The sequence below is a fragment of the Triticum aestivum genome, chromosome 2B, assembly GCF_018294505.1.
Source record: "Triticum aestivum cultivar Chinese Spring chromosome 2B, IWGSC CS RefSeq v2.1, whole genome shotgun sequence".
Taxonomy (NCBI): domain Eukaryota; kingdom Viridiplantae; phylum Streptophyta; class Magnoliopsida; order Poales; family Poaceae; genus Triticum; species Triticum aestivum.
Window position 1 is genome coordinate 795,309,566 of NC_057798.1, and position 11,902 is coordinate 795,321,467.

The window sequence follows — 11,902 nt, forward strand, 5'->3', positions numbered from 1 at the left end:
AAAAGAAGACACGCAGTGCCGTTCGCTTTTATTTATTGCTAATTGAAATCCTCAAATCTAATATCGAAAGCGCGGGGGTCTGCATCCGAATTCCGAAAGCTGCCTGCACGACCGGGCAGCTTAATCTGTCACTAACTTTTCCACCGGATTGGATTCAGTATAGTACAGTACGTAAGCGAGCATGCCTGCCTCTACTCTCGTGGATTAATTAAGTAATTAAGCAGGAGCCGGTAACTACACAGCTCCCGCGCTCCGGTCCCAGTCCAGCTCGCCGCTGCGAGGAGGAAGGAGCCTACGACGACGACGACGAGCAGGGCTGCGGCCGGAACCCGAGCCGGTTCTTCTCCAGGTCGTACTCCACCTGGTAGTTCTGCTGCTGGAAGCTGCCCAGGATGATGGCCGGCCCGCCCCCGCCCGACACCCCGGCGCCGCCGCTCGCGCTCGACACGTCCGACACCACGGCCAGGCAGATCGCCTCGGGGGCCTCGCCGGACGCCGGGCCCGCCGCCAGGAAGTAGTTCTCGATCGGGAGCCGCATCTCGGCGCCCCCCGTGAAGCGGAGGGACAGCTCGGGGAGGTCCATGGTCTTGGCGCCCTGCGGGAGCGCGAAGCAGGGGCGCAGCCCCAGCGCCTCCTCCACGGCCTTGGACCGGTTGTACCTGCCCCCCACCGCGCCCACCATCGCCGCCGCCACCGGCTTGAACACCGTCGGGTCCAGGTAGGAGAAGGTCGTGCCGGAGTCGATGATGGCGCCGCCCCCGCCGCCGCCGGACACGGGCGCGAAGGCCCGCGCCGGGAGCGCCACGCTCTTCCCGCCCACCGCGATGCCGGTCAGCGACAGGTAGTAGTACACCGAGTAGGGCGGCCTGGCGCCCGCGTTCTTGAGCAGCGGCGCGTACTGCATCTTGCCGGCGGCGGAGGAGGCGCCGAGCACGAGCTCGCCGCTGACGGCGGCGTCGTCGTCGAAGCGGCGGGAGAGGAGGCAGTAGGAGAACTTGGTGACCCCGAGCTGCGCCGGCACGGACGGCGCGCCGCGGCCGAACCCCGCGAGCCCCGACGGCGGCTGGTGCACGGACGCGAGGCTGCAGCCCACGGCGAAGTTGCGCCTGGCGGCGCCCCGTGGCGACATGCGCAGCGTGTCGGAGACGAGGAGCCCCGCGGTGGAGCCGGAGCCGTAGACGACGAGGTAGGGCGGGCAGACGTTCTTGGCGGTGGCGGAGCAGTTGGCGGTGCTGGGCCTGCAGGGGGCGGAGCTGCGGGCGCAGTCGGAGAGGTGGGACCTGGAGTGGATCCAGAGGCAGGAGGGGCTGCTGCAGGAGACGACGAGGGAGGAGGAGGAGCTCTTGGGGTGGAAGACGGGGAAGGAGCCGGCGGCGGCGAGGGAGCAGTTCTGGCACTGGTAGTTGGAGGTGCAGGGCACCCAGGTGAGGTGGCTGCCCGTGTCGAGCAGCACCGGCAGCGGCTGAGGCGGCGTGCCGAGGGAGAGGGAGAAGGCGTAGCCGCCGTAGGAGTGCGGGTACAGCGCGGCGCGCACGGGGGAGGAGGCGGAGGCGGAGGCTTGGCCTTGGTGGTGACCGTGGCCGGCTCTGAGGCGGGAGGCGCGCGCGAGGGAGGCCTGGGCGAGGCGGGAGAGCGGGTGGTGCTGCGCGGCGGCGGGCGGGAGCGGCGGGAGGTGGCGGTAGAGCGGGATCGTGGTGGGCGTTGCGAGGAGAGGGGCGACAAACAGGAGGAGGAGCAAGCACGGGAGCGGCGGCACCGGCACGGGCATCGGCATCGGCATCGGCATGGCGATGAGTGAGTGCCGAATGCACGGGGGTTTGGGTGGGTTTTAAGCAGAGCAGAGTGCGGCTGGGTTGGCTTGGCTTTTGCTTGGGCTTGAGAAATGAGTATATGTGCCTTGCTTGGGTTGGAGGGAGGAAGGGAGGATCGGATTGACAGACGGTGGGGAGCCATGGCCATGATGACTCGAAGGATTGGATTGGACTGGACTTGATGGGTCACGGGCGCGCGATGGAGACGACACGGCGCGTGCCGCGTGGAAGGATGCGGTGCGGTGGGCATCGTCGTCGCGCGTAGGCGTAGGCGTAGGCGCAGGCGCAGGCTGGCTGTCGGTCACCGTGGCCGGACAAACGGGCGGTGCACCGCTGCTCCGACCGATCGACGTCCAGGAAAGAAATTCTCCGGTCGTCCGTGACTGTTGAGACACGGTCGGCTCCGCAGTGTGGACGCTCATGCACCGTCACACATCCACACACAGTCATCATGTATGCTTTGCTTTGCTGCTGGAAAGGAACAGGAGGATGCGGTGACTGACAGACAGCGCGAGCTAGTCGGTCGATCGATCCATCCTATAAATTTCTTCTTTTCACAAGGAAGGCATCCAATCCAAGGACGGCCATCTCATTCTCATGCGTGTGAACGGGATGGGATGCACTGGCTGCTGACACAGCCGTAAAGAGATGATGATGCTATTTCCGGCCGAATTCAATCTAGATCCAGCTACCATGCCCGCCCCAACTAGGAACGTACACCTTCAACTTATTAGCTGCGTGCGGGCCTCGGTGAATTCATGCGCAAACAAAGGCTGTCCGGCGCCGAATCCATATCCAGATGCAGAGGGACACACTCCTTGTCCTCGGAATTAGCAGAGGCGGCAAGTGACAATTTTCAAAGGAAAAAAAAAGAGGTCTGCTTCGGTACACCCCCCGGCTTAACGTATAAGGGCATTTTGGGCATACGGTGCTTAACGTATCCCGCGCCGTATGCGGCGTACCCATACAGGTAGAGCCGAGCGCACGGCTCGAGCCGATAAGGCTGGCTCGCAACTACCCTCTCCCCGTCGCGCGAAAAAAAAACCCACGACCTGCGCTGATCACGCGGCCCATTCCAACGTCGCCCCGCCCCGCCGATCGCCGCCCTTACCCGCCGATAGCCGCCTTTCCCCGCCGATCGCCGCCCTTACCCGCCGATAGCCGCCTTTCCCCGCCGATCTAGACGTGATCACGCTGCCAATTCCAACGTCTTCCCGTTCGGCCGATCGCCGCCTTCTCCCCGTCTTCACCCGGGATCTGGCCGGCGCGGACAGATCTTGGAGTCGCCCGTCGTACGTGATGTCGCCTCCGTGCAGGTCGTCGCGGTGACGTGGCCTACGTGGATGCCGTCGCCGCCCGCAACTCCGTGATCAACCTCTCCGGCAACGTCCTCGCCGTCCGCAGCCACGCCAGGCGGGCCAAAGTGCACGTGCATGCCATGTAAGCCTTCTAGTTTGTCAAAAAAATTGAATCTGTAAATAATTATGTGCAATCACTTGTTAGATAAGAATTTCTCATCTGTATGATTGTAGTACATTTAATTTGATTTAAAATTGATAGATCAATTTTTATTATAATATTGCAGTGTAGGTTGAGAGATCATTTAATGGATAAAGAAACTGGATTTACGGATCTGTTTTTGGACACGAGTGAGTGGGATGGTAGCGATAGTGTTGATCGTACGAATGGTAATGATAGTAAAGATGAAGATGATGGCAGCGACAATGAATCCTGGTCGTCGTACGATAATTTACCTGAGGAGGATTTTGAAAAGAAGGAGGAGGGTGCTTGTAGTGAAAACGTAAGTGTCTTGTACATTCTTTTTGTCGGATGAAGAACCATATGGTACTTACACGTGCATATGATTTTTTTATGTGCAGGAGGATATTGACGTTCAGAACGAGGAAAATCATGATGTTGAATCTTTCGGGGATAACATAAGCCAGGTTCGGTCCGAAATTTAAGATGTCATTGAATAATAAATAGTTGGTAATGACAACTTACACTTGCTTATGTGGAATATTGTAGGCTAACTTTGATGGTTGGAGTGGTGAAGATGGATATGAGCATGAGGATGGAGCTAATATGGACATTGAGGAAGCTGAAATCCAGCAACGTGCGCTGGAGACACAGTTGAAGGTTATGGGTATGACATTTGCATCACAATGGGAGGCTCACATGTTCTATAATAACTACGCCAAAGACCGTGGATTCAGTATCAGAAAAGATAAGGTGAAACGAGGAAAAGGACTTTCAACCACTGTTCGGTATAGGAGATACGTTTGCTCGAGGGCAGGAAAGTGTCGCAGTAAATTTTTAAACCCGGAGGGCCGTACCCGCAGGCTAAGACCAGAGACTCGTTGCGAGTGTGGCGCACATTTAGTCGTGAAGTTGGACAAAGGACGTGGAGTTTGGTTCGTGGCAGCTTTTATGGATGATCACAACCATTTGTTGGCTAGACCAGATGAGGTGGTATTTCTGCGGTCACGTCGAGTGATGGGAGATCACCAGATAGCTGAGATCTTGGCGATGGAAGGAGCTGGGATCAGAAAGCATATCATCGTTGACAACTTCATTAGCAGGTATGGCTCGTATGATAAGTGTGGGTTTCTGAGACGAGACGTGTACAACCTATGTTGCCGAGAAAAAATGAAGTTGATTGCGAAGGGTGATGCTAACACGGCAATCGGGATTATGAGGAGCAGAAAGGAGAAGGATCCAGAGTTTTTCTTTGAGTACGTGCTCGATAAGGAGGGCCGTTTGAAGAGCATGTTCTGGTGCGATGCACAGTCGCGGCGGGACTATCAATTGTATGGAGATGTCACGGTGTTCGACAGCACATATAAGATGAACAGATACGGTATGCCGTTCATCCCCTTTGTTGGTGTAAACAATCACCGTTGCACCATAGTTTTTGGTTGTGCCATTGTGTCCGATGAGACCGAAGCGACGTACGTGTGGCTGCTCCAGACATTCCTGAAGGCCAATTGTCAGAAAAAGCCAAGGTCAATCATCACAGATGGAGACGCTGCAATGATACGAGCTATTCGGTTGGTTTTGGTTGATGTGTTGCACCGTCTCTGCTCATGGCACGTGGAAAAAAACATGCAGAAGCACCTTAATTACAAATCGCTAAGTGAGTTCAGGGCACTCTTGTACTACTCCACCTCTCCAGCCAACTTTGAGGCGAGATGGCACGCTTTCGTTCGTAAATGGAAGACTGATAAAACAGAAGAGTGGTTGAGTAGGATGTACAGGAAGAGGAGTCTGTGGGCAGCATCATATCTGTCAGATGGTTTTTTTCTGGGTATGCGCAGTAATCAGAGGAGTGAAAGTCTTAACTCTTGTCTTCACCTGCACTTGGACGGCGGTATGACTATTGTTGACCTAGTTGTGCATTATGAGAATTGCATAGTCCGACTACGTGAGAACGAGGCGCATGATGACTGTGTTTCAAATCAGTCATTGCCACCATCAGTCACAGAATATAAGGATATTGAGAAGCATGCCGCCAAAGTATTCACTCATTCCAATTTTTATATTCTTCAACAAGATCTGAAGAAGATGGGAGAGCTTGAGATTTTTGAGACGCTAGTGGGAGTTGACTGCCACACCTTCATCGTGACATGGAGGAATAACCGGAAATTTCAGTTCAACGTGAATTATCGAGCTGAAAACTCTGAGAATACGATAGACTGCAGTTGTGGACGAATGCTTCGGAAAGGATTGCCTTGCAAACACATTCTGTATGTGTTGGTTCATCTCAAAATATCTAAAATACCTAAGTGTTGCATCCTTAAGAGGATGTCAAAAGTTGCGAGAGGTGGGCTGCCTGCACAGTGAAAGAGTGACTTGTTTGGCTGGGGTTGGACAGGGGCAGAGCAGCGTGCTCGCTATAGTCAACTCAGTATAACAGGAGCTGAAGCTTTTCATGTTGCTTCAAATGATCCATTCGTCTATGATGAGTTGATGTAGCGTCTGCAGAATATAATAGCGAAGAAAAAGGTCCCTGATGATGATGCCGTTGGTAGTACAAGAAATGTGCATGAGGAGCCACGTCAGCCGGAACAACATGTTGATGTCATAGGTGATCCCGTGAAAGTTTCCACGAAGGGCGCCCCTAAACAGAGCAGGACAGGGCAGGCAAAGAAAGATCCAAATGTTACAAAAAATGGAAGACCAAAATCATTTTCTGAGAAAAAACCCGGTCCTCTTTGTGGCATTTGTAAGAGAGAGGGCCATAGACGGCAAACGTGCCCTGAGAATGAAAAGTAAGTTTTCCATAATTTTAATTATTTTTTGGTTCTCTCTTCACAATTGTCTGATGAGTCGTTTACAATTTGTTATGTAGGAACCGGGCATAAAGAGAACCGGGCATAAAGATGAAGTATTCATAATCAATTGAAGGCACTTGCAATTTCAATTTATTTGTTTAAGAATAAGAGACATGGCACTTTGAGTTTATTCTTTAAACAACCTTGTTCGATGAAAGTCATTGCCACTTTCAGTTTATTTGTTTAAGAATAATAGACATGGCACTTTGAGTTAATATTTATGCCACCTTGTTCAATGTTATGAGACATGCGATTTATATTTTTATGTGTGAAACATATTATATTTGTATGAATGTGTTACTGCTGTCATGGCTTAGTCAACTTATGAACATTTTTAAAATTTAATGTATGTGACGATTTTTTTTAAAAAAGCCCCACGGCTGAGCGCACGGACAGTAAACTACAACGCCTTCTGGCCGCCGAGCGGGAAGGCCACGGCGCACAGCAGGGCATTCATTAATGTTCTGTAGCGAGCTTGTGAGAAGGCGAAGACGCGGGTATGTTAACCGGTCGGCGCGTCTCTCCGCGGGCGAGGTGGGACTAAACCTACTCGCCACAACGCGCATGAAGAGGATCGGCCCACGCGCCCGACGCGCGTCGTTTATGGGCCGACAGATCGCCATATTCCCCCTCGGGATCGTTGCATGTGCCCGCTGGCTGGGGCGGGACGAGACGTGCGCGCCTGTCGGTCGGCCGGGTGCTGGGCCAGCAGACGCGCGCGTGGCGCACGGCCAATGGCGCCAGCCCGCACTAGCTGGACTGCCAGGGCCCGCAACTGCCTCGGCGGGTAGCCACCGCACGACCTGGAATATTCGTCGGATCCAGCGCCGCTGCTCCACCAGAATCGACGTGGGATATTGTGCAGGTTTTATCCACACCGCACCAACTCAGGACGACGGGCATATTTTTTAATAAAAAATGACCGCCGCGAGTAGGAACAACAACAACAGTACATTTAGGGGCAAATTTTTACAACAAATTTCTACAGCAAAGTGTGGCGGCTAAAACAAGCACCACACCTTAGGCACAAATTTCTACAGCAAAAGCCTGTTCCAGCTGTGGCAAGCCTAACCTTAGTAAAAAACCAAACGTGTACCTAGAAAGATGTGGCACGGCACACCTTTGGCGTGGCTAGCTAAGTCATGAACCAAACATGCCCGTAATATCGCAGAGGCAAACTGATACATTTTAGGACAGAAAAATAATATTTGCCCACACGCATTTAAATGTGTAGTGTCTCACGAAAGCAATAAATAAAACGTGGAAAATTGTCGAAATCTATTCCAGTGCCATGTCGCATTACAATCGATCAAAATATCCAACAACGGTAGGGAAACCTTCTACGGGACTAAAACCCTACCAATGCTAATACCTACTCCTTCTCCATGATTTTAACAATTTTCATCTTCACTTTCTCTAATCTGTTGACCTCAGAAAAAATGATTTCCGCGACAATACGTGGCCTTGACTCATTAATCTCTTGCTGGTCAAATTCATGTGTCCATCGATCTCCATCCCAGTATTTTATGCACCACATCACAAAAAGTCCACAAGACACTCTGCAATAAACATGTGTGATCAGCTTAGGATATAGCATGCACTTTCTTGTACTCATTAAACTTACCCATCATGTTGTGCCGACATTTTATACTCATTAATTGGCCACGATGAGACATCTGGAAATTTGTTTGATTCAAGAATAGAGTTGGCCTCCATAATATCCTTAGATATTTCAGCTCTCTGAAACAAATTAACAAACCAGAATTTAATGTATGACTCAATAATTTTCTGAATGCGAGTGTGAAAATTTTAGCGTACCAGGGTGCCAATCATATTGCGAATTCTTTGGCTAATTGCGCCTTTAGAATTTGAGTCAAGAACTTGAAACTCCTCCTTGACGGTGTGCATCACTATGGTTATCCAATGATTATCATTAATGTGCATAGGAAAATACGCCTATATAGTAATCAAATGATGTTAGCGCAATTAAATAGTAATGAATAACAAAAACAAATAAATATGAAAGAAATACCTTGTCCCGTCTGAAATACTCATCCATTACTCTTGCGACGACTTTTGCTTTCTTTGTAACTTGTTCTGATTCTAAATCATTAATTGACTTGGTCTTTCCCCTAGCCCTACCCAATATAAATTTTGGGAACCACGTTGTTGGTATGAAACGGTCAGAGAAATCACGGTGTTGTAGGTGTTTACAATATGCATTGATTATCTGCATACATAAACAAAAAATTTCTATCAACTTGTGAAGTTCAAATGAGAGTATTGTTAAAACCAAACTCATACTTACAGCGCCATTCAACCATTTAAACTTTAGGACATCGTGAAGCATAGCTGGCGTGCATATGTCCCCATCTGGTGGCGGCATATCAACCACAGTTCGGTGTGCATGCTTCTTTGTCGATGCGAGAGTCTCAACAAAAACTCTGGCTGCCTCTATGTGATCCGGAGTCATATTAAGAGTACTTGCCAGAATTGAATGTGGTGACGATGCAAACAGATCTAAAACAATGCAGCTACAGTTGTTAAAAATAATAAAAAAATTACGTAACGCATGAATGAATTATAAAGTAGTACTTGACTTACTTTTTTTAACACGTTTCTTGCGGGTAATGAGAAGGTCGTACGGGGATTGACAATATTTCGATGGATTTCGTTTGTGTTTACCTTCATTGTCCTGACTGCCTTCACCATTACCTATGTTGCTCTTTGCCGGGAAACTCTCAGACATGTCTTCAGACTTTGTTGGTGACAAACCACCCATAGACTCATCAGAAATATCAACATTCTGCGGGGTTTGGGACATAGACGGAAACTCTTTTGTACGTACAGTTGATGACGAACATGGGGACTTTTCATTATCTTGTATAATGAAAGGATCAGTAGCGTCACCTTTACCCGGTGTCGTCGTCGAAGCACCCGTGTCATCAACAGGCACGTCGGTATCATTGAAACACGTGAAAGATGTTACTAGCTCCACGTCGGTAGGTGAATCAATATCTGACCAATATTTTGATGACTTGTACTGGCCATTCTCCATCCCAACTCCTTGACGTACATTATCAAATTCATCATTGGTGTCCCTCTTATTGGGTTTGTACAGCACACCTTCCGTGTTCAACTTTTTCATTACCATCTACAAACACAAATGAAACACGATCAGCATTTGAACAACTAAAACATGTTTAATATAACTTCTACATTACCTGTGCACATCTTTCGGGTATATTGAGAACCTCCTTGTGAAGCAGCTTTATGTATGTCATCACACGGTCCATACTGTTAGTCCTGTTCGATGAAACCCCTGACGTGCTTGGCTTTCTACTCCTGCCACCACCTTTCCATTTAGGTTTCTTTGTTTCTTCATCTGGGACAGTCCCTTCACGTGCTACCTTAGCACGTCTGTACTCTTGGCTAACTTAATTTTCAAGCTGTACAACAAAAACATAAATAAATAAAATAACAACTATAGTTAATTACTATTTGCAACCAATAAGGACTATACTTATTGACTTACATTGCCGGTGCCACACCCGTGCATGTTGTCATAGTCGTCTCTCTTTTTCCCTTCCGTTTCTGGCCAGTTAACCATTAGTAGGTATTCACGAGACAAATGATCAAATGTATCCACACCAATTGGCTCAACTTTTTCCCAGTATATATACTGCATGATAGTAAACACAACTAGTCGGACACATAGATCACATAAAAAATATATGTACATACAACTATTACAAATTTCTTGTACCTGAAGAAGAGCCAAGTTCCCGATAGGCCACTTGAATTTTTCAAGATCTTCGACCGATTTTTAATAGCATCCATGCACACCCTCAACGTGAAATCGTTCCAATTGTATGACTTGATAGCGTTCATGTCCTCCACCATTTTGTAATAACGATAAGGAACAAACTTGGTGGATTGTGGTGCTAAGACTGTACCCATAAGAACTAGTACGACCCTTCTCACAAAATCATCATCATATGACTGAGTGTCAACAATATTTTTTATCAACTCATCGATGAGGATTAGGCCTGTTCTTTTGTCTAGAAACCGATTCGGAACCATTTTTGGCATCTAGTTGTACTGTTGCTATCATGCTACTGACATCATCACCCTCGTTACGTAGCCCGAATATGTCGTAAACATCTTCATTAAGCACACTGATGCCGTCTGTATTTGGCCGAATAATAAATCGCTTTCTAGTACTATCATACGTTGTAATCATAAATTCCAATAAATTTTTCCTCATTTTCACGGAAGGAATTCTCAACATACAGTCCAAACTTGTGCCACGTAGCATCATGCGCTGTCTGGGTGTGAATTTTTCCACCAATTCACACCACTTCTCAACCGAGCAGTACACATCTCCCAATTCTTGCATTCTAAATAAGATGCCAGTTATCTAACTAGTTACAAGATTCAAAAAAGATTACATACGGTTTAATACCATACCTTCCAGCGTCTAGACGAGCACCGGCAGCCCCCGTTGCCAAACCCCACCTGGTGTGGGTTAGTCGTGGCAGCCGCACGCCCTCTGCCCACATGAGCGCGCTGGCCGACGGCCCGTCCTAGGGTTTAGGGTGCCGGCGAATTTGCCGAGACGGCACGGCCGGGCCTGAGATCCAAGTCGCGCGCGCAGATGACAGATTGTATGGCCGCCGTCAGGCCGGCAGGGAAGGGAGTTTGGACGGCCACGACGGTGCGACCGTCGGATCAGGGACGGGTGAGGATGTGCGTGGAGGCGGCGGGGCTAGGCGGTCTTGGGGCGAGGTAATGGCGGCTTGGTTTCCATGCCATGCACGCACGTACGGCGTCATCGACGTGGTCACGCCATAGTGGGCCACTTGGCCCGTCCCGTCAAACTACCGCCGGCTGGCCCATGATGCATTTATTAAAAACATGCATTGTAGTTTAATACCACATCGCTAAGCCGGCGCGCCGTTGACTCCTTTATATAATTTTCTTTCGGTCAATGCACAAACATCTTAGTTCGTGGGACTCTATTTGGAGGATATGCAGGATCGATGTGAGTCTTCACATGCTCAGAGCTTGTGAAGGTTCACATGGATCATGCATATTCTTAAAAAATAGAGCCATTATCTTCGATGTTTTTTTAACGTCAGAAATTATTAATGCATTTTTTTAATGCAACCATTTTAACGTCAGCCGGTGGACCCCAAACTTTTTGGACACGCATCCATCGCCAGGTCCATCATGCGTGCAAGTTTTCATAATTTTCCGGCACCGTATGAATTTCCTATGTTTTTCTTCGTGAAACGCACCGAAAACACTGACCGGACGTGACGCTACGTGCGTATGGTGTCCGAAATCGTTCAACTCTTGTGTGGGGCCCTAAGATGGGCATGCCCACTACCTCCCAAAATTGGGTCACGTTTCGTGCATGCCACCTCGTACCAGCAATACAACCGGCACTGATCAATTCACTTGCAAATGAAGTTTTTTTTCAACATCCTTGAAATGAACTCAAATTTGTGTGGCTTTTTTTTCAATAATTTTTTCGGTGAAAACACCACATACCACACCCCGGACGTGACGCAACATGTTTCTCGTAACGTTGAGATGCATGTTTCCGTTTATTTTTTGAAGTTGCACGACTAACATCAAATTAAACATACAGTTTCTTTTTTTTAAAAAAGTTCACAGAGGGACAAAATGGAAAAAAAATTGCTAGGTAATAAAGTGATTTGACTATACATAGCTACCCGGGCAGGTATGTAA

General features: G+C 49.1%; 1 protein-coding gene across 1 annotated transcript; it reads right to left on the reverse strand.

Annotated features, from left to right (window-relative positions):
• LOC123047492 (probable aspartyl protease At4g16563) lies at window positions 1-1,881 on the reverse strand. Its single transcript, XM_044471060.1, has one exon. The coding sequence runs from the start codon at window positions 1,784-1,786 to the stop codon at window positions 293-295; it is 1,494 nt and encodes a 497-aa protein (XP_044326995.1). The 5' UTR covers window positions 1,787-1,881; the 3' UTR covers window positions 1-292.
• Window positions 1,882-11,902: the final 10,021 nt, after the last annotated feature.